This window comes from Protopterus annectens, chromosome 3.part0 (assembly GCF_019279795.1).
Source record: "Protopterus annectens isolate FY-2018-M chromosome 3.part0, PAN1.0, whole genome shotgun sequence".
Classification (NCBI taxonomy): Eukaryota; Metazoa; Chordata; order Ceratodontiformes; family Protopteridae; genus Protopterus; species Protopterus annectens.
Window position 1 is genome coordinate 329626875 of NC_056731.1, and position 26205 is coordinate 329653079.

The 26205-nt window shown below is 43.0% G+C and overlaps 1 protein-coding gene across 1 annotated transcript in view; it reads right to left on the reverse strand.

Annotated features, from left to right (window-relative positions):
* The window catches only part of PDIA4 (protein disulfide isomerase family A member 4), a 255470-nt gene extending 238883 nt beyond the window's left edge, over window positions 1–16587 (reverse strand). Inside the window, 3 exon segments of the mRNA XM_044065584.1 lie at window positions 15078–15216; window positions 15565–15770; window positions 16535–16587. Of these exon segments, the coding sequence (XP_043921519.1) occupies window positions 15078–15216; window positions 15565–15770; window positions 16535–16587 (398 nt within the window).
* Window positions 16588–26205: the final 9618 nt, after the last annotated feature.

A 26205-nucleotide genomic window follows, 5' to 3' on the forward strand; every position in this document is an offset into this window, starting at 1 on the left:
CGGCTGATGTCGCACTTCACCCGACGTCATCTCTGCTGGTCTTCGGGTATAAAGGCATCAGCCGACGCCATTTTCCTCAGTGTTTCTTGCCCCAGATGCCAGTTGCCCTCTTGGAAAGCTAAATTTTGGATAAATGCCAATGTTTCCAAAAAAGTAGAAGGCAAACACAAAAATAAGCATGTATGTACATATATACAAGCAAATACACCATGAGAGACTGCCCCCAGCTAGCTATTAGGAGGGTAAATACCCTAGGAGTACCACAGAGGGGAAGGAGGGTGGGTAATCCTGACTGCAGATGCTATCCTGTTCGGACATCTACATTTATGGTAGGTACAAAACTGTACTATGTCCTTCAAGGATGCATCTGCAGTCATAACAAATAGGTAGAATACCATAGCTAAACTAGGGGTGGAGGAAGAAAAATTATGGTGTAGTTAGGATCCCTTGCAGTACAGCAGTGGCAAACCCTGCTCGGGATCTAGAGTACAGAGGTAAATTATAATGCTTGGCAAATGTATGCACGGAGGTCCAAGTAGCCGCCTCAATAATGTCCTTGGTTGCCACTCCTCGTAAGAAAGCTGTGGTAGTGGCTGTAGCCCTTGTAGAATGAGGTCTTATGTTCTGTGGAATTGGTTTTCCATGGTAGGAGTAACAGAATCTTATGCAATTTCCTATCCATTTGGAGATTGTCTGTTTGGAAATTGCTTTTCCTTCCCTTCCTGTTGCATAGGCTACTAAAAGCTGGTCAGTTTTCTGTCACCTTTGGTTCTGTCCAGGTAGTAGCGTAACTGTCTATGTACATCCAAGGTATGCAGCAGTCTTTCCCCCCCTGTTCTGTGGATTGGGAAAGAAGGTAGGGAGGTGGATTGCCTGGTTTAAAGACACTCTGGATACCACCTTAGGCATAAATGTAGGATTAGTTCTCATGGACACCCTATCTTGATGGAAGATTAGGAAGGGTTGTACTGCCATTAAGGCCTGTAGTTCCGAAACCCTCCTTGCTGAAGTAATTGCCAGTAGGAAAGCAGTTTTCCATGATAGGTGTTGAAGATCTGCTGTTGCTGCTGGTTCAAATGGAGGGAGTGTCAATTTTTCTAGCACAAAGTTCAAGTCCCATGCTGGTAATGGTGGTTTCCTAGGAGGTTTTACATTCTTGATCCCTCTGAGGAACTGCCTGAGTAGAGGATGCGAAAAGACAGGTGGATCGAGCTGTATTCTGCTGAAATAGCTGATGCATGTATCTTGATGGAGGAATAGGACAGGCCTGTATGTAGAAGCTCTGCCAAGTACTCCAGGATGTTAGCAATATCTATGTTCGACACATCTTTTCCTCTTTCAGTACTCCAAATGACAAACCTTTTCCATTTTCCTGCATAGTTCCTTCTTGTTGAAGGTCTGCGGGCTTCAAGGATAATGTCTTTAACCCTTTGGGATAGGTCTGGGTTAGTTGCTGCTATGTGATGTTCCAGGCAGTCAGTTGCAAGGTTTTTAGGTTTGGGTGCATGATGTTGTAGTTGTTCTGAGTTAACATCAAAGGCATCAGGGGTATTGACCACATTCTCCCGAGACATGCTCCTCAGCAATGGATACCAGTGTTGTCTTGGCCAATTCGGAGCTATCAGGATTATCCTTGGACGTTCCTCTTTGATTTTCAGTAGTACCTTGTGCATCAAAGGAAGGGGTGGAAATGCATATGCTGTCAGGCCTTTCCAACTGAAGGATAGAGAGTCCACCTTCCATGCAAGTGGGTGGTATGTCCTTGTGCAGAATTTTTTGAGCTGGTGATTGAGTGGGGATGCGAATAGGTCTATTTGTGGCATTCCCATTTCTTTGCGATGGCCTTGAAGATGTTCGGGTGTAGCATCCATTCGTGAGCATCCGAGGTGGTTCTGCTTAACATGTCTGCTAGGGTGTTTTCTTTTCCCGGCACAAATATTGCCTGTAACTGGATGTTGTAGCTCAGAGCCATATTCCAAAGGTCCAGAGTCATTCTCCATAGGGGGTATGAATGAGTGCCTCCCTGTTTGTTGATGTACCACATGACTGTGGTGTTGTCTGTCCTTATCATTAAATGGCCTTCTTTGAGGAATGGTCTGAATTTCTGGATTGCTAGTTTTACTGCCAGCATTTCTCTTTGGTTTATGTGCAGGTGCAGCTGGTCTGGAGTCCACAATCCTTGTATGCATTTGTCCAACATGTGCGCCCCCCAGCCTTGGTCTGAGGCGTCTGTTGTGATGGTTTGGCTTGCTTGAAAGTTGTGGAAGGGTAAGCCTGGGTTTGACTGGCATGCTTGAGCCCACCATAGGAACTCCTGTTTCAGGCATGGGATTAGTGGGATTTCGGTTTCTAAGCTGTGCCTGTGTTGAGACCATAAATTCTTTAGGTACCACTGTAGCTTTCTCATATGCAGTCTGGCATGTGGGACCAAGATTATGCATGATGCCATGAAGCCCAAGGCCTGCAGTACTTTTCTTGCTGTTAGTTTGTTATGTTTTGTTAATGCCAAGAAGTAGAGAGGGAGTTGTTTTTGTTTTTCTGCAGTTAGGAACGCCATTTGTTTTACTGTGTCCAATTCCGCACCCAAGAATGTTCTTGTTTGGGATGGTATCAGTCTTGACTTTTGTAAATTGACTGTGTATCCCAGGGCTTGCAGTAAGCAAATGACTCTTTGTAAATCTGTTGTCAGCTTGCTTTTGTTGTCCGCTTGTAACAGGCAGTCGTCCAGGTATGGATAAATTTGGATTCCCTGTAGCCTGCAGTGAGCGATTACTGATGCCAGGCATTTTGTGAATACTCTGGGCACAGTAGATAAACCAAAGGGCAATGCTGAGAATTGATAATGCTCTGATCCTGCAAGAAATCTGAGGTATCTTCTGCAATTTGGTCGTATGGGGACGTGCAGGTATGCCTCCTTGAGATCTAGAGTTACCAGCCAACACTCCTTGCCCAGCATGGGAAGAAGTTGCTGTAGGGTCAGCATTTTGAATTTTGGGACAATGATGTATGTGTTTAAGACGGACAGGTCGAGAATAGGTCTCCAACTTTTCTCTTTTCTTGGTACTAGGAAGAGTCTGGAGTAGAATCCTTTGCCCTGTTCTGTTATTGGTACTCTTTCCACAGCTCTCATCTTTGTTAATTGCTATCTGCTGTAGAGCTTCTGTTTTTGATTTGGAGGTAGGTTTGGCATTCCTCTTTTACTGGTAAGGTGTGGAAGTGGAACCTGTAGCCTTGGTCTATGGTTTGCAAAATCCACTTGTCTTTTGTGATATAGTGCCAATTTTTCGAAAATACGGCTAACTTTCCGCCTAAAGGTGCTGCTATTTGCTCCCTGGTAGGCGGTGTCAGAGCCAAGTCACTGTGATTGTCCTGTTGCAGTGGCAGTGGTTGTGTCTGTGCCTCGGTTATTGCCTTGCCACTGTCGTCCTCTGTAGGCACCTCCTCTAGATTGATTTCTGCCTCTAGAGCGTCTATTCCTGCCTCTTTGAGATTTTGAAGAGTCTGGAAAGGACCAATTTTTGGCAGGCCAGTTCCTGCTAAACCTTGGGGGCTGAACCTGTAAGAAATCCTTAACTGTTTGTACAGATTTTGCCTTCTCTTCCATTTTCTTCATTACTTGCTGAGCAGGTGTACCAAATAGACTGGCCTTATCCATAGGAGCATCTAACAGCTTTGCTTTGACATGATCCGGCAAGACCTGTTCTTTCAGCCATGCATGCCTTCTTATCACTGTGCCAGTCATGGCTGATCTAAATGAAGCCTCCAGTGCATCATAGCCACATTTTAAAGAATGGTTACTAACCTGTTGAATGTTATTCACCATTTCTAAAACATATTTCTTATCTAAGGAGTCATCAGAGGACAGCTTCTTAGTTAACTGATAAAGCATAAACTCTTGGTATTGGATCATATGAAACTGACAGTTTAAAGCTCTAGCTGAGAGAGTAGCAGAGGTGTAAACTTTTTCCCCATCTCTAAGGACCTGGATTCCCTTTCAGAAGGAATAGGGTTTTTTTGCTGAGGTCGAGGCTACTGCCTTAGGCCCCTGGGATATAGTCTCAGGATCTGCAAGTGGGGCCTTGTATAGGTGGTGATGAGTGTCTGGCACCCTGTAAAATCTATCTGGCTTGGCAGGGGCTGGAGGTAAAGTATCAGGAGCAGTGCAAACATCATTAAATGCATCATCCACAACAGGCAGTACTGGAGGTATAGCTAAGGGCCTATGTTGTGGTAAGTGCAGAAAGTCCTAAGCCTTTTTCTTGAATCTGAGAAATCTTGTCCCTGCCATTGGAATTGTTCTCTCATGGCATGTAAGGTTTCCCCAAAGGAAAATTCCTCTGGTGGAGAGGCAGATGGAATGGATTCTTCAGCATCGGAATCTTCATAAGTAGAAAAAGGAGCCTCTGGCTGGTCTGTAATGTCTGAGTCATCCGAAGAATCATCAGAGGACACTGGCTCGGGGGGCTCTGCTCTAGGTCTCTTTTCTGGGGCTGAGAGGCCCTGTCTGGGTGAGATTGGGATCCCCTAATTAAGGATATTAAATCCTCTGCCAGAGTAAGCATTTGTGAACTAGAAGTGGGCCTGTGTGAGAGGGGCTTAACAGGCACTGATTTAACAGTTTTGGCTGCTTTAGCCCTGGCAAAAGCCTTAATAGACATGGCTGCAGGAGGCCTAGCAGCACCACGTGCTGGGGTAGAGACATCCAAAGGGATGGTGTCTGATAAATCACTAGGAACCACAAGTAGTAGGCAAAACTTCTGAGGCCGATTCAACTAAGGTAGCAGGAGCCTCAGTAGTAGTCATGGATTCGGCTGAAGATTGACCGGTTTTCTCGGTTTCGGCCGAAACCGAGACACTCACGGCTTGCTTAACCGTGGTTTCGTCCGAAACCGTGGACCGCGAGTGTCGGTCTTTTTCTTTGCGAACAATTTGGGTAGTCGGAGGATCCGACGGCATAATGTACGCAATATCTGAGCCGAAAAACTGTTCAGCAAACTCCGACCGACGCCTAAGCGTTCGTCGGTTGAAGGAAGCACAGGCCGAACAGGCTGCTACGTCGTGGTCTGGGCCTAAGCAAGGCAGGCAGTAAGAGTGGAAATCTTTATGAGGTATTTGTTTCCCACAAGTTAAACAGTTATTGACTTTTTCTGACATCGGCTGAGGCAAGAAAGAGTCCCCAACGGGTACTTAGCTTTTAGAAGTCTTGAGTAGTATTCGGTAGTAGTAATCTCTGGATCTGACCGACCGGCACTTGCGAACAGCTTCTGCTTCGGGCGTCACGCGGCAAGAAAGACTGAGGAAAATGGCGTCGGCTGATGCCTTTATACCCGAAGACCAGCAGAGATGACGTCGGGTGAAGTGTGACATCAGCCAAAGCCGGACCCAAACTTTGGAATCCGGCCGACCGAAGGGCTGCCTGACGACAGGACAACCCATTTGTTATGACTGCAGATGCATCCTTGAAGGACATCTACAACTGACACCCTATACTCCTGCTACCTGTAAGAGATTGTTTTCAAAAAACTATTTCAGGAAGTTTGAACTCAATGCCTGAATATAGTACACAAACTGATAATTTCAAACACTTCAAAAATTCCATTTATGCCCATCTAGTTAATGAAAATAAATGCATCTGCTTCAGAGATACAAGTTAACTCCCTCCTTTTACATCGGCCTTCATCAGTTATTAAGAGTAAACATTTAAATTTGTTACAATATCCTCATCATAATCCCCCCTTCTTTTTCAAACTTTTATATACCACTGCAAAATTTATATCCACTCAGTTCACTGGAGCCAGCTTTTTATATATTTGAAAATTTGGCTTACATGTACTTCACTCAATTCATCTGAACTATATGTATAGTGTAGCTGATTATAAGATATGCCTATAACATTTTTCATTGCTTCTTAATAACATTTGACATGTTAAAATACACAATACTTTGTATGTGCTTTGCTTTTATAGAACTACATGCTTTTGTCTGCATTTTGGATTTGCCCATTGGGCCCAGGCTGTGGCTGAAAAGGGTCCTCATACCAGACTACCTGGTTAACAAACGTAAATGTCTCATCCCAAGGATGGCACCGTAAGGACAGCAGCACCACTTCAGACCACAATGTCAGTTCTGGTACATGAATCCTAACTACCTGGTGCTGGGATAAAAGACACAGCCTTCTGCTCCTTCCAACATCAGAGGCAGGGTGTGCAACCATCTGAACCACAGACACTTGTCTTCGATTGCTACTACTATGCTGAGTTTTTACCTGAAGGACTTCTTGATGTAGGTTCTGTTGCATTGCTTTTACGGCTAAAAATGAAGTTTGCATTTCTTTCACATTTATATGGAAGAGTGTCATTTTGGAAAGTGAAATTCCCAAAACTGCTATAAAGTGCCCCCCCCCAGCACAATTTGAAGCACAAATGGTGAGAATGTTGAGGATATGAATGTATTCCCCGGCACAGACCAAGAATTACTAGGAAGCCATATACTGCAGTTTGGCAAGTGTTAGGAGGACTAGAAAGTGCTCCAGTATGGGTCTGTTTTTGACTCTACAAATATATATATTTTTTAACAGCTACAGAGCTTGTTCTCATAGGAAATGTGTTTAGTACCACAATGTCACAGGAAGGCATGAATTCACAGGAAGACTTGAATTCCAGAAGCTGGAGTCTTTGCTGGGGTAGCTGAAGCAAACTTTTACTCATTTATAAATATTTATCTCACTGATTCTATCTTCAAGCAGACAATGCTGCCAAACAGACCTTGGAACTGAATTCATAACAGGTGAATGATAACATTTATCTCAGCTGACTACAATCTCTAAGCAGCACTGTGGTGGTATAAGTGTGAATCAACCAGTCATTATCAAGCAGGTTATGTCCATGGATGGGAATGTCTGGATTTACAGAGCCCTTAACTAAGCAAACAAATGGAGCTACGTGCACTATATTTCAGAGACTGAGAAGAGAAAAAAGCTCATAACTAAATGAAACTGGCTCAGGCAACAACTCAAAATGTTCTGTGAAAAATGTAGTGATGTATTAATACACGAAAACAAAATTTCCTTTACCAGAATAACCACAAAAAAAATGCTGATTAAGAAGGGGTTAAGTAGACTTCAGCACTAACTTCTCTGATTAGAGTTTGACAGGTCTGCTACAGGCAACTGTCCACACAAAGGACCCTGAATAAAACCCTTTCTTTTTGGCAAACTGGTACATCTCAAAAGCAAACCTAAGAGAGGCAAAATTCTACAGCACAGAACATGGAAAATATTTTAAGAACCAATATACATCTGAAATCTGCTGGCAGTTAGATTCTAAAGACTCCCTTATCTAGACGGGTGGGCCAGACTCAAGGGGAGAAATGCTGCAGGAAAGCCACTAGCCCCTTAATTTTTTAAGTGCAAGTCTGTGTACAGACATACACACTGAAAAGCAATTCTATAAACTGGAGGGGAAGCCAGCGCTAATGCCTCAATGGATGCTAGTACTTTCACTAAAGACCCGATTGAGAAAGGTAGCAGCAGAGATTCAGAAACCATTTAAATGTAGCAGTTTTGTGAAAAGAATATAGCCTTTTCTATTTTTCCTTTCTAGACTTTAACTTCCACCACAGATTTGCTTTAAAAGTCTTAAACTTGTTTTGCAAAATAAAATCATCTAATTAATGTGATAGTGAAAGACTGCTTTTTTGCCTTTTAGCTTAAAGTGATGAGAAATCTGGTAAATTAAGTTAAAGCATTATTAAAGAATCACTTCAGATGCACTGGATGTCTTTCATTTCCTATCAGATTTCATTCCGTTCTTTTCACATTCTTTATTAAGAGACTAATGCTACAAAGCCTCTGATTTTTGGTAAACATAGTAAATTTTTTACACACATGCAAGTATACGGAATGTATACAGGCTCAAAGATCTTTACGCCTATTTAAGCAAAAAAAACATTACTTACCAAAGTAATCATCTAACGTTGATTTGAATTTTTGCAACCCATCAGAATTTTAAGGCTTGGTTGCAAATTTGACTAACTACATTCTGACTGAAGATATCTCACTAGCTGTACTCTGATTTCTGTACACACTGTGCTTACACAAGCCCAGACACTCCTGCAGGAAACTACTCGTTTTAGTTTTCAACATGTAAATTAAGTCACTGCTCAGCTGCATCTACTTAAGAGGCCTAAGCTCCTTAGGCAGTCCTTGTAGCTCATGCCTCTCAACCTTTTATTACCGTTTGTAAATCTTCTCTCCATATTCCTAGACACATCTTCTATACGCTTTGGTGTGTGTGCAGCCCTTAACATGTTCCTACATAGCCTAGCTTAAATTTACTTAATCTAATGTAAAAATCATTATTTCTGGATCATTTGTCTTGATCTACTACTTTATTTACAGTATCAGAGTGCAAGTTATTATGCTCTTTATACATTAGGGCTTTATTAAATTTGTATACCCAGATCCTTTTAAAATAGCAGAATCAGACATTTTATAACTCATATCAAGCAACCTACACTCAAAATGATCATTCATTCATTAAGTTATTACTTCATTAACATTACCTGCCCATATAATCACTTAAACTTGTAATGTTCTTATCCTCTTCACATGCAATATTTTCTCTAAATTTTAAAACATAAGCGTAAACACAGCAGATAATGCTATTTGGAAAAGTACAGTTGTGTACCTACCATAAATGTAGATGTTAGAGAGTATTCACTGTTGCAGTCATTACTCTCGGGTTATCCTGCTGGCAGGCTACCCTCGGTCGGCCAGAATTCCAAAGTCTAGGTCCGGCGTCAGTTGCTGTCGCCTCTTCCCTGACGTCAGTGCTCCAGGGGTATAAAAGATGCAGCCAACGCCATTTTCTTCGGTTTTTCTTGCCCCAGATGTCAGGTGCCCTCAAATTGGTAGGCGGAAAAATATGCCAATAAAAATGCATGCACAAAAATAACATTTCCTTCATCTACAAGCAAATACACCAAATAGGTTGTATAGGATAGAGAAGTGCAGATAAGTCCCAGCAAGGAGAAGGGGGATGGTGGATGGGTAACCTGGACTGCAACAGTGAATACACTCGAACATCTACATTTATGGTAGGTACACAACTGTACTATGTTCATCGTGTTTCACTGTTGCAGTCATTACTCTTGGGTTGAATCCCAAAGCTGAGGAAGGGTGGCTGGGCTAAATAGGATTAGGAGAGGCTATGAGGCCCTGCAGGACTGCAGTGGCAAAGCCTGCTCTGGACTTAGAGTAAAGAGGCAAGTGGTAGTGCTTTGTGAAGGTGTGCACTGAACTCCAAGTTGCAGCCTCTAAGATATCTTTGGTTGGTACTCCTCTGAGGAAGGCTGCTGAAGTGGCTGCTGCTCTGGTGGAATGAGGCCTAATGCCCTTAGGCACTGATTTGGCATGTTGAAAATAGCAGAAACGGATGCAATGGCCTATCTATTTAGAAATAGTCTGTTTTGAGATAGCCTTTCCTTGTGATCCTGCAGCATATGACACTAAAAGTTGCTCAGTCTTTCTGAAAACTTTTAGTTCTGTCCAGGTAGAAACGTAACTGCCTGTGTATGTCCAAAGAATGCAAAAGTTTCTCACCCTTGTTCTGTGGATTAGGATAAAAGGTTGGCAAGTGAATGGTTTGGGTTAAGGGCCACACTGGACACCACCTTAGGCATAAATGTCGGGTTTGTCCTCAGAGAAACCCTGTCTGGATGAAAAATTATGAAAGGTTCCACAGCCATGAGTGTTTGTAACTCTGAGACCCGTCTTGCAGAGGTTATTGCTAGGAGCAGAGCTGTTTTCCAGGATAAGAATTTTACATCTGCTGTTGATGCTGGCTGAAAAGGAGGCAGTGTGAGTTTTTCAAAAACATAATTGAGGTCCCAGGCCGGAATTGGTGCTCTCCTTGGAGGCCTAATGTTTTTGGCCCCTCTGAGGTACTGCCTTATTAAAGGATGAGAAAAGATAGGTGGTTCCATATTGTAATGGGCTGAAATGGCAGAGGCATGAATCTGAACTGATGAGAAGGAAAGGCCTTTGTTCAGCATCTTAGTTAGGTATTGTAAAATCTGAGGGATATTTGGTACACACGTGTCAATGCCTTGTTCCTGGTTCCAAGCACAGAATCGCTTCCATTTTTCTGCATAAGATTTTCTGGTACTGGGCCTCCTGGCCTCCAAGATAACATCCATAACAGCTTTTGAAAGAGGAGTGTTCTGAATGGCTACATTATCCGCCATGCTACCAGATTTAAGGTCCTTGTACAAAATCTCTGCAATTGGCAATTGTGAGGGTAGGCAAATAGATCTATGTCTGGGAATCCCCATTTCCTTATTATCATGCTGAAGACTTGTGGAATCAGTTTCCATTCGTGGGGATCAATGTGGTTTCTGCTTAGTTTGTCTGCCAGAGTATTTGTTTTTCCTGGCAGGAATTGTGCTTGCAGGTGAATTTGGAAAGCCAATGTTGTGTCCATAAGGTCACTGCTTGTCTGTATAGGGGGTAGGAATGTGTACCTCCCTGCTTGTTTATGTACCACATGACCGTAGTGTTGTCTGTCTTTATCAGTAACTGTCCTGGATGAAGCAGGTCCTTGAAAGCTGTCAGGGCATTTTGAACAGCTAGCATCTCTTTTTGATTGATGTGAAAATGCATCTGGTTTGCAGACCATGTGCCCTGAATACATTTTCCTGCCATATGGGCTCCACAGGCATAATCTGATGCATCCATTGTCAGTGTCTGTATGGCTGTGGGTAAACTGAATGGAAGACCCTTGTTGTGGTGACTGGCTTCTGCCCACCATCGAAATTCCAGTTGAAGGCAGGGAATGAGTGCAATTACTGTCTCCAGGCTGTGACAATGCAGAGTCCAACCACTTTTTAGGTACCATTGTAGTTTCCTCATATGCAGTCTGGCATATGGAATTAGTAGAATGCAAGATGCCATGAAACCCAAGGCCTGCAGGATTTTCCTTGCAGATAAGTGGGTTTGTGTTGCCAAATTCTTGAAGTAGTCAGATGCTTTTGTTTGTCTGGCGTGAGATAAGCCATCTGGGTAGTTGTATTTAAGCTTGCACCCAGGAAAATTATCTCTTGAGAGGGCACTAGGTTTGATTTCTTTTCGTTTACCGTGTACCCTAGGCCAATTAGTAATCTTTTTACAAACGCCAGATGCTTCAGAAGAATGTCTTTGTTCTCTGCCTGAATTAGGCAGTCGTCCAAGTAGGGATATATCTGAATTCCTTTTTGTCTGCAAAATGCCATTACTGGTGCCAGGCATTTTGTGAAGACCCTGGGTGCAGCAGATACGCCAAAGGGCAGTGCAGAGAATTGGTAATGCATTGAGCCAGCTATGAATCTGAGGTATCTTCTGCAAGATTGTCTGATTGGGACATGCAGGTATGCCTCTTTCAGGTCCAAAGTTACGAGCCAAGCCTTCTTGCCCAGCACGAGCAGTAGCTGCTGTAGAGTCAACATCTTGAATTTTGGAACTTCCAGAAATGTATTTAAAACTGACAGGACCAGTATTGGTCTCCAGGTTTTGTCCTTTCTGGGTACTAGAAAAAGTCTGGAGTAAAATCCTTGCCCCTGCTCTTGTTGTCGTACTTGCTGAATGGCCCTCATGTCCATGAGGGCTGTAATTTGTTTTTGCCCATTGATTGTATGGCAGGTCTGGCATACCTTTTGACCTTGGTAGGGTGTGAAAATGGAACCTGTAGCCTTGGGACACTATGTTCAGGACCCATTTGTCTTGGGTAACCATTTGCCAATTTGTTGAAAAAAGTGCTAGTTTTCCCCCTAAGGGGACTGCCAAAAGAAAAGTGCTTGGATCTGGAAGAGGGAAGTCATTGGGACTGTTTCCTGTAAGGTTGTGATTTGTCTTCTCCGCTTTTAGAGGTAGGCGCACCCCATTGTTTAGGCCTGTATGAGCCTTGGGGCTGAGATCTGCCTCTGGGACGCCTGTATCTGCCTCTTTGTGGTCTGACACTGGAAAGGACCAATTTTTAGTGGGCCAGTTCCTGCTAAACCTGGGTGGCTGCACCTGTAACAAATCCTTGACTGTCTGCATGGATTTTGCTTTATCCTCCATTTTTTTTAAACACCTCTTCTGCTTTAGTACCAAACAAAGTTTCATGCTGTAATGGTGCATCTAATAATTTTGCTTTAACATGATCAGGCAGATTCTGTTCCTTTAACCAAGCATGCCTTCTAATAACAGAACCTGTAACAGCGGCCCTGCAAGAGGCCTCCAGTGAATCATAGCCACATTGCAAAGTATGCTTTCCCACTTGTTCAGTTGCATGCAATAAAATCCTGCAATTCTTTGTTCTCTGAACCTTCAGTATTTGTCAACAATTTCTGTTTAAGCAGTGACATTAAATATTGCTGATATTTAAACATATGAAACTGACAATTTAAAGCCCTTACAGCCAGGGTAGCAGAAGTGTAGACTTTTTTCCCCCATCTGTCTAGAGCCCTAGAATCCCTGTCAGAGGGGACAGGGTTTTTTGCAGTGGAAGCTTTAACCCCTTTGGGACCCTGAGATATAGTTTCTGGGTCAGCAGCGGGGTTTTTAATATAGAAATTTATGAGAATCCGAGACCCTGTAGTACCTGTCTGGCTTAGCAGGTGCAGGGGGTAAAGAGTCAGGGGATAGGCCGGACTCTGAAAATACATCATCTACAATATCCAGGACAGGTGGGATAGCAAGGGGGTCTGTGCTGAGGAAGTAGCAGAAAGTCTCTGAGCCTTTTCTTAGATTCAGAATAATCTTGGCTCTCCCAGTGGAAATGCTCCCTCATGGTATGCAGGGTTTCCCCAAAAGAATAATCCTCAGGAGGAGAGGCTGAAGGAATGGATTCTTCAGCATCAGAATCCTCATAGGGAAGCATGGATTAATCCTGTTCAGAAGAGGAATCAGAGAAAATAGAAACCTGATTAGAAGAATCATACTCATTCTCTTGCCTAGGCCTCTTATCAGGAGGGGGATGGGAGCCCCTGATCAAACTAATTAGGTCTTCGGCCATTTTGAGCATCTGTTTTTTTAGGAATGGAAGTCTGAGAAGGAGAATGCTGTACTTGTTTCTTTGTCTTTAGAGCTGCTTTAGTCTTTGAAGCTGAAGATGGCTTAATATATATTTGTGTAGGTCTGAAGACACCCTCAGAAGCCAATACCTGCTCAGTGGCTCTGGACCCATCTGAGGGAATGATTTCCGAGTGTCCAATACCTTGAGTTTTCAGAGGCCCAGTTGGGTCCACGTGGGAATCGGAAACGGCCTGTGGCTCTGAGGTAGCAGGCGCCAGGGGCTGCGAAAGCGCCTCACTGAGAACGGCAAACCGGCAAATGGCCAAGCAGAGGTTTAGTAGTCGGTTTTGGACCTCGGAATGCATTCTTTTCCTTGTCCTTGCGTTTTTTTGTAAATTCCGGTTGTTGGCTGGTCTAACGGCATTATATAATTAAATCTTTTGCCAAAGTACTGAAATGCAAAATCAAACCGACGCTTGATAGTGCGTTGGTTAAATCTAGCACAAAACAGACAGCTAGCAACATTGTGATCAGGGCCTAGGCAAGGAATACAGTAAGAGTGAAAATCCTTAGGAGGTATTTGCTTCCCACAAGAAATACAATTGTTAACTTTTTCTGAAATCGGTCTGGAGCAAGAAAAAAAAGTTTCCCCAACGGGGTACTTAGCTTAATGAAGACTTCAGTTCTGAAATTCGGATTTGAAAATCTCAGGAGTAGGCCGACCGGCACTTGCGAACTGCTTTTGCTTCGGGCACCGTGCGGCAAGAAAGACTGAAGAAAATGGCGCCGGCTGCATCTTTTATACCCCTGGCGCACTGACTTCAGGGAAGAGGCGACGGCAACCGATGCCGGACCTAGACTTTGGAATTCTGGCCGACCGAGGGTAGCCTGCCAGCAGGATAACACAAGAGTAATGACTGCAACAGTGTAACACGATGAACATCTGCAAGTCAGTCATGCATAGGTCAAAAAGGTATGGACGAAGAACTGACCTTTATAGCATACACCCAACTCCCTTATAATATTCAGAATTTCAAGTAAAGCACTAGGGTCTGGGAAGAAACCAGGAAAATAAACGGAACAAAATTTAGTGGTAGTCCCATTTATCACAAGCATGGTTGTTAAATTGCAGTGCGGATAAATAAGTTTTTTGAAAAGAAAAAAGTAACAAGAGTTTAAACAGTTACTGACTGAAAATTCTTGGCTAAACTACTAAAAAAATTCACTGCGGAAAAAAAAAACACAGCTAAATAAAATACTTTCACAAAGGAGCCTAAAGTACTGATATTATATACAGAACTCATGGAAAATGGAGACCTCAGGAGTGGGCAATGGTCATATACAAGGTGACTTCAGAATATTAAAAAAAATACTGTCTGGATGAAGACTAGGGTCAGGAGGAAAGCACATATTAAAACTGTAATCATCAAATCACTCCTGAAGAACGATAACAACCTGTCCTATTTTCCAAAGTTAATGCTCAATTCTATAAAGCCTGCTTTGGTCAAACCTGTAAGAATAGAAAAGCAATCCATACTACATTAAACATTTGTATAGATTTTAAACAGGAGGCGCAAAGCTTCTTCTCACCATTGTATGAGGTAAAGCTTACTGCATTCGCCTTGAATATGTCACCACATCAACTTCAGTGAATTTACACATCATATAACTGTGAAAATCACGAACAGCCGTTTTCACACAGGGAAACAATGTTGTTGGCCAAACTAAAAAAAAAAAAAGTTGTACACAGAAAGCAAGTGGAGGCTTTGCCCCCCCCCCCACACACCCCCTGATGTGGGAGGCTGTGCTCCCTACATCCCCGTAACTAAATATACCAACTCCAAGATCACTCTATATTGCAAAAAGGTTGAGGGACTAAACTAACAAATTAGGAGGATGGCACCATCTAGATTTCATTTTATCCTCTGGTGCAAATTGAGTGCATATTTTTCCTTAATCAAATCATCGAAGAATTCTACAACTATACAGTCTTCTGAAACATACAGGCCTATAAAACACATTACTGAAGACAATTAAAAATTTTTACCAAGGTGCATAGAATTCCACAAGAATGATGTCAGCATTATTCACCACATCATCAAAGTTGTCTTTTGTAAGGACCAAAGTAGCTTCAGGAGGTGGTATCCAGTCTGGCTGAGACACTTCTTTCACTTTAGAGACTATTGCTGTAATGCAAATAAAATTTATGATAAACATGACACATACCAGATATAAATCTACTCCATCATTACACAAACTACAATGAGAGAAGTAAAATGCCTACAACAAAAAGATATGCTCAGATCAGTTAATCATTCAAAACCCTTCTGTCTGTCGAGAGGAAAAATGCAGTTTCGCTGGAAGTGAAAGGAAAAAAATCTTAACTCTGAGATCATAAATTCCTAACAATCCATCAGCTAATAGAGAATTACAATAACCCCTCCACGACCTTTACAATGTAACAAAAAAAAAACTGCTGGAGTATTTACATATAATATCTAAATTACTGCTAAATACATGTTAATGCTACATACCTTCTTCTGTTCTTGCACCATCATAATCTACTGGCTGTCCCTTCTTCAGAATTTTAATTGTGGGATAACCACCGACTTCAAATCTGCTTGCTATTGCAGTCTCTGCAGTGGCATCAACTTTAGCCACTGGTATAGGGGGATCATTTTCCTTCAATGTTTTAGCAATTTTTTCATATTCTGGTGCAAACTGTTTACAGTGACCACACCTACAACAGATAAATTAATGGTTATTACACAAGAGTACCACTGTATTGCATTATATTGTTTCTGCCTTAAAGCATGGGCTGATCAAGCCCACCTACCCAAGCAGCAAGCAATAAATAAAAACACAAGATTTTCTATTTTTCTTGCATTTTCTCAGTTTGTTATAAAATGCTTTCCCACTTCCTATAATGAAAACTACTGGAAGGAAAGAAAACAGTCTGTTTTGGAAAATTACACAATATTCAAATACCTACAAGGAGAAAAAAAGTTATGGGAAGTATTCAAATTAAGAAACAAGCTACTAAGCCACTACTCCACTTGTAAGTTTAAGCACACTTGGGGTGTGAGGCAGCGGGATGCTGTTCTACAATCTGATCTTATGACACAAGGAAGCCTCATTACAGTGAATCCCTCATTAAATATCACAGCCTAGTTTTAGCTTTACAAAGAACAGGATTACCAAGCAGACTAATGCCTTGGACAGAGGGTCTTATAAGACATTCTTTCAGAACCATAGCTCCAAAACATTCTCTAGACCCGACAGCAAACCCTACCATGTAAGTGTTAAAGATGTGACAAGGGTTAGACAAAGATACAGTAACAAAGACCTCATCCAAATCCACAGTGAGAAACAATTTATTAACAAGACTACAATGTGAGAACAGGCCTTCAGGGTACAAGGAACGATATCTGAATACTTTTCATAAGTGAAAATGCAGCTGGTCTAACATATGAAAGATAAATTGAGTACAGACTCTACTAATACTTTGTCAATTTGCAAAAAAAAAAAACAAAATCATCTGTCTTCGAGGAGTCCATCGCGATGGTACAGCATCTTAACTGCCGCAGCGATCTAAGGTATTCAAAATCACATCCCTGCATCAGAGAACTAAGAACAATAGATGAATAAACTAGTTCAGCTTGCCTAAGTTGGCTACTCTAGAAATGAATGCCAAGCTGATTCATGAAGTAACCTTGTTTTTGTGGAAAGTGATAAAAAATAAAGATGACTAGAAAGTGCAGACTTCAAAAATACTTCTGGATGAAGTCACTAATGTCAACTTCCAATAAACTGAATTAAAAGTTGAATATTGGCCTTGAAAACATTTGTGTCGGGTAGATTACTGTAACAGTATTATGTTTGAATGGTCGCTGCTGCAGTAGCCTAAGATTTATGGGTAGATTGCCATAGTTTGGAAGAACTAGGAGGAGGAGGAGGAAAAGAAGGGTCCAGGAGACCCTGGAGAATGGTGCTACAAAGCCTGCCCTAGACCTGGAGAAGGAATTTTATAGTGCTTTGCAGAAGTTTGCATAGAAGACCAAGTTTCTGCTTCTAGAATGCCTCTACAATCCCACCTTTCCAAAAAGCCATACATGAAGCCAATGCCCTGCTACAGTCAGCCTTAAACCTGCCTGGAACAAATTTTCTGTGGTGGGAATAAAACAGTAATACCATGAGACAACCATTTGGAAATGGACTAGTTTGACACAGAAAATAAGCAACCAATCAGAAGTTCTGAAAGATTTTGTTCTGACAAGATAATACCAGAGTTGTCTGTGGACATCCATGGTATGAAGTATCCTTTCTCCCTTAATTTTGGTTTCTGGAAAGAAGATGGGAAAGAGACTGGTTTAAGGTAAACTTGGATATCACTTTAAGCATAAAAAAAGAGGGATTAGTTGTCAAAATAGCTACATATTTGTGGATAATGAGAATACTGACCCACCATTAAGAGCTTGAAACTCAGATACCCAGAGTGGTTAGAGCAAACAAAACCGTTTCCATGTTAAGAACCTCAACTTAGAAAGATGAGCTGGTTCAAATGGAGCAAGTGCTAGTTTTTCTAGCACAAAATTAGGATCCAAACCAATGGGTAAATAAGAAACTATTCAGTAAAAACTGCATGAAACATGCATGTCCACAGCTAGTGGGGTTTGGCTTTATTGTCTTAAATGTAACCATAAAGACAAAGTAAAAATAAAAATCAAGGAAACTCTAGCTTGGATGGGTTTTCTTGCATTTTTTACAAAATTAAGATCCCAAGGAGGAGCCACTAGCTTTCTGGGAGACTTTTTATGCAGAGCCTCTTTCAAAAGCATTTTGAGAGGAGAATGCACTGAAAGAGGGGCATCCATAGACAGATGTGCTGAAATGCAAGATATATGAACCTAGAGTGCGGATTAAGACAAACCATAGAATAAGTTACACAAATACTGTGAAACCAGAGAAACACTAGCCCTGAATGTGTGCTGGTTCTTTTGTTAACACTAGTTAGAAAACCTTTTCCATTTGCTAACGTATGATTTTCTAGTAGGAGTCTTTCTTGCCTCCATCAATACCTGCTGCCCAACCTTCGGAAAAAGGTACTAAAAAGACATTAAAACATCACCCAAACAGTGAACTGCAGTTGCTTAGGGTCAGGATGGGTCAAATACCAGTGATCTTGTACAAGTAAATCCAGTCTGCAAAAAACTTGTAGTAATTGCCCCTGGCTATTTCCAAAATAAGGAAGAACCACTGTTGCTTTGGCTAGAAGGGAGTCACTACAATGATCTTTGGGGAGTCCTGAATCTTCAAAAGTACCCTGGAAATCAGTGGAAATGGTAAAAAAAGTGTATAGAAACATTCCTGTCTGAGGAAAGAAAAGAAGCCATCTGTCTTCAGACCTTCTTACATGGTGTCCTGGACAGAATTTTGCCACTTGCTTGTTTACAGAGAAGGCACAAAGATCTACTGGAAGTGCTCCCCACAGAAAGATCAACTCTTGGAAGACCATCTGATTAATTTTCCATTTCTGAGGGTCTATCCTAGTCCTGCTCAGCTTCTGATCCACACAGTTTTGCTTTGATAGGATGCAAGATGCCAGTAGGGCGACACTGTGCTACAAAGCTATATCTCATGCTAATATGGCTAGTCTCTGTACAGAAGGCAAGATCCATTTCCCCTTGCTTGTTTATGTATCACAGCACCGTAGTGTTGCCTATAAACATCTGAATAAGTCCTGGGGACCACAAATGACTCAATCAACAGCATTTATTAGAGCTAGCATCTGTTTTATGTTGCTGTGTTTTTGTCTAGCTTTTCAGTTCCAAAGACCTGGCACTTTTATGCTGTTCCCCAAGCAAAGTCTGAGGTGTCTGTTGTGACAGACTGTGTTGGAGGAGGAAAGAAGAATGGGTGACCTGGATTTTGAGAAATTTTGTGTCTCCACCACAATCTCCCTTTTCACAAAAGTGGAATTTATAAAGGCAATGGGTGTTGATGCTGTGACACAGAGATTTCAGATACCACTGTATCTTTCTCATGATACCCCTTTCCAGACTCCACATGAAAATCATAGATGCTATGAGATTCAGACTAGTACAGTTTTGTACCTACCATAAATGTAGATGTTAGAGTGCTAATACAGCTGCAGTCATAACAGATGGGGTTCTCCTGCCGTCAGGCGGGTCCTCGGTTGGCCAAATTCCAAAGTCTAGGTCCGGCGTCGGTGGTCGTCGCTTCTTCCCTAATGTCAGTGCGACAGGGGTATAAAGGAACCAGCCGACGCCATTTTCTTCAGTTTTTCTTGCCCCAGATGTCAGGTGCCCTCAGAAGGAAGGCAATACATAAATTTGTGTAATAATGCAGTGCAATATAATCAAAATACAGTAGTTGCAAGCAAATACATCATAAATGAATACCCCAATCAGGTTGTATGAGGATGTGCTAGCCTATAGGCCTGTCCCAAGAGGGGAAAGAAGGAGGGAGGGAAACCTGGACTGCAGCTGTATTAGCACTCTAACATCTACATTTATGGTAGGTACAAAACTGTACTATGTTCATCGTGCATACAGCTGCAGTCATAACAGATGGGTAGAATCCCAAAGCTAAGAAAGGGGTGGTAGGCACTAGGTGGAACTAGGAGGAGCCAGAATGCCCTGCAAGACTGCAGTGGCAAAGCCTGCTCTAGATTTGGAGTATAATGGTAGGTTGTAGTGCTTGGAGAAGGTATGCACAGAACTCCAAGTGGCTGCTTCCAAAATATCCTTGGTAGGAACTCCTCTGAGGAAGGATGCAGAGGTGGCTGTGGCCCTGGTGGAATGAGTTCTAATGCCTGTAGGTACAGATTTGCCATGAAAGGAATAACAAAAGCGTATGCGGTGGGCTATCCATTTTGAGATTGTCTGTTTGGAAATTGGCTTTCCTTGAGCTCCTAATGCATAGGCCACAAAGAGCTGTTCTGATTTTCTGAAAGGCTTTGTTCTGTCCAAATAATAACGCAGTTGTCTGTGGATGTCCAAGGAATGTAGTAATCTCTCCCCTTTGTTTTGAGGATTAGGATAAAAAGTAGGTAAATGTATGGCCTGATTTAAAGCTACCCTGGATACCACTTTAGGCATAAAGGACGGGTTGGTTCGTAAGGAAACTCTGTCCTGATGGAAGATAAAAGGCTGGACAGCCATGAGAGCCTGTAGTTCTGAAACTCTACGAGCTGAGGTGATAGCCAGAAGGAAAGCTGTTTTCCAGGACAAATATTGCAAATCTGATGAGGCAGCTGGCTCAAAGGGAGGCAAGGTCAGTTTTTCCAGAATGAAATTAAGATCCCAAGCAGGTGGTTGTTGTTTTGAGGGTCTTAAATTCTTCTTAGCCCTGAGGAGAACTGAGAGAGTGAAAGGTGGATCAGTGTTGTATTCTGCAGAAATGGCTGAGGCATGGATTTTGATGGAGGAGAAAGAAAGTCCACTGTTTAGCAGTTCAGCCAAATATTGTAGTATTCGAGGTAAATTCAGTTTTCCAGGGTCCTGGCCCTTTTTCTCATTCCAATCACAAAAACGTTTCCATTTTGCGGAGTAAGCTTTTCTAATTGATGGCCTTCTGGCCTCCAAAATGACATCCTGCACCTCCTTGGAGAGTAGAGCCTGCTGTGATGCTAAGGAATCTTCCATGCGGCTAGATTGAGTGTCTTTAGCTGACTGTGAAGAGTTTTGAAGCTGTGCTGAGTCAGAAGAAGAGGCATTAGAGGCAGGGTCCATGGTGGAGAATGCGTCAGGCTCCTCAGGAGTGGGTACCAGTGTTGCCTTGGCCAGTCCGGAGCAATGAGGATCATCTTTGGTCTGTCTGCTCTGGTCTTCAATAGAACTTTGGGCAGCAGAGGAAGAGGTGGGAAGCCATAAACTGTCATTGATGTCCAACTGAATGAGAGAGCGTCCACTCTCCAGGTCGTTGGATGGAAGATCCTTGAGCAGAATTTTGTCAATCGATGATTTTTGTGGGAGGCAAAGAGATCTAAGTCTGGCCTTCCCCATTCTTGGATTATTTCTGTAAAAACTTTTGGATGTAACTTCCATTCTTGTGGATCTGTCATATTCCTGCTTAGGTTGTCTGCCATCGTGTTTTCCTTGCCTGGCAAGTACTGTGCTTGTAGTTCCATTTGTAAGTCCATGGCCATGATCCAAAGTGACATGGCCAGTCTGCATAGGGGGTAAGAATGTGTTCCTCCCTGCTTGTTTATGTACCACATAACTGTGGTGTTGTCCGTTCTTATCAATAGTTGACCTGGTTGTAGAAGGTCCTTGAAAGCTATAATAGCATTTATTACTGCTAGCATTTCTTTTTGATTGATGTGAAGATGCTTTTCTTTTTGGGACCATTTGCCCTGAATGCACCGATCTGTCATGTGCGCCCCCCAGGCGTAGTCCGAGGCGTCTGTTGTGATGACTTGATTTGCTTGAGGCTTGCTGAATGGGAGACCTGTGTTTGTTTGACATGCTTGAGCCCACCACAGAAATTCCTTTTGCAGACATGGAATTAGTGGTATTATTGTTTCCAAGCTGTGGCTGTGTTGAGACCATATGTTTTCCAGGTACCATTGTAGTTTCCTCATATGCAGCTTTGCACATGGGATTAGTAAGATGCAAGATGCCATGAATCCCAGAGCCTGCAGGATTTTCCTTGCAGTCAGCCTGGTGCAATTTGCTAGTGTTCTGAAGTATTGAATTAGTTGCCCTGCTTCTCTGGCGTGAGGTAGGGCATCTGGGTGTTTGTGTCCAAATTGGCACCCAGGAAAATTATCTTCTGAGAGGGTATTAGCCTTGATTTCTTTTTGTTGACTGTGTATCCCAGAGAGTTCAATAACATTATTACATAAGCCAGATGTTTCAGAAGAATGTGCTTGCTGTCCGCTTGGATCAGGCAGTCGTCCAAATAGGGATATATTTGTATCCCTTGAAGTCTGCAGTAGGCAATTACTGATGCCAGGTATTTTGTGAATACTCTGGGAGCAGTAGATAAGCCAAAGGCCAATGCAGAGAATTGATAATGGGTTGAACCTGCAAGGAATGTGAGGTATCTTCTGCAATTTTGATTGATTGGGACATGCAGGTATGCCTCCTTGAGGTCCAGTGTTACCAGCCAAGACTCCTTGCCCAGCATGGGAAGAAGTTGCTGTAGAGTGAGCATCTTGAATTTTGGTACGAGTAGAAATGTGTTTAGGATGGAGAGATCCAAAATAGGTCTCCAATCTTTTCCATTCCTTGGCACCAGAAATAGCCTGGAATAAAAACCTTGACCTTGTTCGTGCGTAGGTACCTCTCGAATAGCTTTCATGTTTATGAGATCTGTAATTTGCCTTTGTGCCTCTGCCCTTTGATTGTGTGGCAGGTTTGGCATGCCTCTCATTTTTGGAAGGGTGTGAAACTGGAATTTGTAGCCTCTGTTTATAATGTCCAGGATCCAGTTGTCCTTTGTGACAATATGCCAATTTTTTGTAAATAATGCCAGCTTTCCTCCTAAGGGGGCCGCCATTTGAGACCTGGTTGGCATGCAAAGGGGAAAGTCATTGGGTTTGCTTTCTGAAAGATTTCGAGTTGTCCTCACCACCTTTTTGTGTAGGAGTTTGCCATTGTCTGCCTCTATACGATCCTTGGGATTGTCCTCTGCCCCTCGGGCGCCTGTATCTGCCTCTTTGGGGTCTGTCTGTGGCAGGAAAGGACCAGTTCTTGGAAGGCCAATTTCTACTAAAACGTGGGGGTTGAACCTGTAGAAATTCTCACACAGTTTGCATTGATTTAGCCTTGTCCTCCAGTTTCCTTAATACTTCCTCAGCGTTAGCACCAAATAGTACATCCTTTTGAAGAGGGGCGTCTAGTAATTTAGCTTCGACATGATCAGGCAAGGCTTGTTCCTTGAGCCAGGCATGCCTACGTATGACTGATCCTGTAACAGCAGCTCTACATGAGGCCTCCAGAGCATCAAAACCACATTGTAAGGTATGCTTACCCACTTATTCTGCACTATGCATCAAATCCTGCAACTCCTTCAAGTCTGGTTGTTCAGGTTGTGACATTTTACTTTTCAATTGTGATAAAAAACTGTTGGTATTTTAGCATATGAAACTGACAGTTTAAGGCCATCATGGATAAGGTAGCCGAGGAATACCAGGTTGTGTAGGAGACTCCTTTTTTCCCCACCTTTCTAAGGATCTGGAATCTCTCTCGGAAGGCAATGGATTTTTAGCAATGGAGGCCTTAACTCCCTTGGGGCCCTGTGAGATGGTCTCTGGGTCAGCAGCATGGCTTTTGCATAGAAATTGGTGCGAGTCAGGGACCCTGTAGTACCTGTCAGGCTTAACTGGAGCTGGAGGTAGAGAGTCCGGGTTAAGGCAGGCCTCTGAGTAAACATCATCTAGGATGTCCAAGACAGGAGGTATAGCCAGAGGCCTGTGCTGAGGAAGCAAGAGAAATTCCCTGAGCCTTTTCTTGGAATCTGAATAATCCTGGCCTTCCCAGTGGAAGTGTTCCCTTAAGGTATGCAAAGTTTCCCCAAATGAGTAATCCTCAGGGGGGGATACAGAAGGGATGGACTCCTCCGCATCAGAGTCTTCAAAAGGGGAGTAAGAATGCTCCTGATCATCAGAGTGCTCTGAAATAATGGAGCCCTGATCAGAAGAGGGGGAATCTTCCTCCACTCTAGGCCTTTTGGCCGGAGGGGGCTGAGAACCTCTGATAAGAGTAATTAAATCCTCAGCCATTTTAAGCATCTGTTTCTTAGGCATGGGGCCTGGAGATGGGCCCTGTGTAGCTGGTCTCGTAGAGTGCATGGTTGCTTTAGACTTTGTGAAAGCCTTGATGGAGAAAGAAGAGGAAGGTCTGAAGACACCTTGAGTGGAGGTGGACATGTTCACATTCTGAGTTTCAACACCAAGAGTGGCTTCGGTATCTGTAGTCGTGGTGTGGGCCGAGGAGCCTGCGACCTCGGGCACACGACCTCGGGCACAGGAGACACAGTCAAAGACAGGTCGTCGGTAGTCAGGGGCTGCGTAGGCGCCACGCTGAGAACCGGACCACGTGTAGTCGGCTTTGGCGTAGTGTTGGTAGAGGCCGCGGACCTCGTGTGTCGGTCCTTGTCTTTGCGTTTTTTAGACAAAACTGGAGTCGGAGTATCCGACAACATAGTATAGTTAAATGCTTTCCCAAAATAATGCTGGGCGAACTCCGCCCGATGCTTAATAGTGCGTTTGTTGAATGTAGCACAAAAGTGACAGACCGAGACGTTGTGGTCTGGGCCTAAACAAGGTATGCAGAGGGAATGGAAATCCTTATGCGGTATTTGCTTCCCACAAGAAATACAATTATTAACTTTGTCTGACATCGGTCTGAGGCAAGAAAAGCTTCCCCAACGCAGTACTTAGCTTTAAAGAAGACTTCGGTTTTCCAAATTTTCGTAATCTCAGGAGCTGGCCGACCGGCACTTGCGAACTGCTTCTGCTTCGGGCACCGCGCGGCAAGAAAGACTGAAGAAAATGGCGTCGGCCTGTTCCTTTATACCCCTGTCGCATCAGGGAAGAAGCGACGACAACCGACGCCGGACCTAGACTTTGGAATTCGGCCAACTGAGGACCCGCCTGACGGCAGGAGAACCCCATCTGTTATGACTGCAGCTGTATGCACGATGAACATCCTGAGGAATTCCCTTGCTGAGACAGAAATCTGAGAGAAATAGATTTCAAATACAGACCTATTTCCCCTGTGGGAAAAAGCTCTTACTTTTTCTGTGGTGCCTGCCAGACATCTCAGTACAATCCTATGAGGAGGAGTAAAAAAAAAAAAAAAAAACTGAATGTTCTTTTGGAATACCAGGTTGTGTAGGAGACTCCTTACCAGACACAGACAGAGATTGATATTTTGAAAAAAAATCTGCAAAGATAAACAAGTCACCTAAATAATAAAAATATGGATAACCTGCAACCTGCAATGAGCTATCACAGGAGCTAGACACTGAACTCTCCTGGTGTAATGGAAGGCCCAAAGTGTAAGGGAGAGAACTGATAATGTGACACACACATACAAAACCTTAAGAAATGCCCCAGGGCTCAGAGAAATTCTCTTACAGAAGGGATTGGAGGAAGAAGAGGAGGAGAGTGGAAACAGTCAAAGTGAGGACTTTGGAAGGCAGCATTGTACTGGTCTGAATCCTGCAACCTAAAAATACTTGGTTTTGACAGGTACTCCCCACTGACAGAGTGAATACCACACTGCATAGGAAAAGCATACTGAAGAGTAGATCCTGAAGCAGAAGCTGCTGAGAGGGGGGCTTGAATCAGAAAGTCTTCCAGAATTGGGAATATTTAGATTCCGTAAAATGTGAAGAAACCTACCACAGGGGCCAGATGTTTGGTAAATGCCCATGAAGCTGTACAAAGACCAAAAGGCAAAGCAGAGAAAGTACAGTTGTGTACACTTACCATAAATGTAGATGTTAGAGTGTATTCACTGTTGCAGTCATCACACTTGGGTTATCCTGCCAGGTGTAGCCCTCAGTCGGCCCGATTACCAGAGGCTTAGTATTTCTCTGCATCAGTTACTGTTGCTCCAGGACTGACATCAGGTCGTTAGTGGTATAAAAACGGGCAGTCACCACCATTACATCGGTTTTTCTTGCCCCAAATGTCAGGAGTTCCCAATCTGGGAGCTAGGTTATGGTGGAACACCACCACCAGTAGAAAGTAAATACCAAACAGCACTGTAAAGAGTGAGGAAGAAAGAGAGACAGAGAGAGAGGAAGAAAGAGAGACAGAGAGAGAGGAAGAAAGAGAGACAGAGAGAGAGGAAGAAAGAGAGACAGAGAGAGAGGAAGAAAGAGACAGAGAGAGGAAGAAAGAGAGACAGAGAGAGAGGAAGAAAGAGAGACAGAGAGAGAGAGACAGACAGACAGAGAGAGAGACAGACAGACAGAGAGAGAGACAGACAGACAGAGAGAGAGACAGACAGACAGACAGAGAGAGACAGAGAGACAGAGAGAGACAGGGGATGGAGGGTGGGAAACCAGGACTACAACAGTGAATACACTCGAACATCTACATTTATTATAAGTACATTCAACTGTACTATGTTCTTCGTGTTTCACCGTTGCAGTCATCACACTTGGGTTAAGTCCCAAAGCTGAAGAAATGAGTG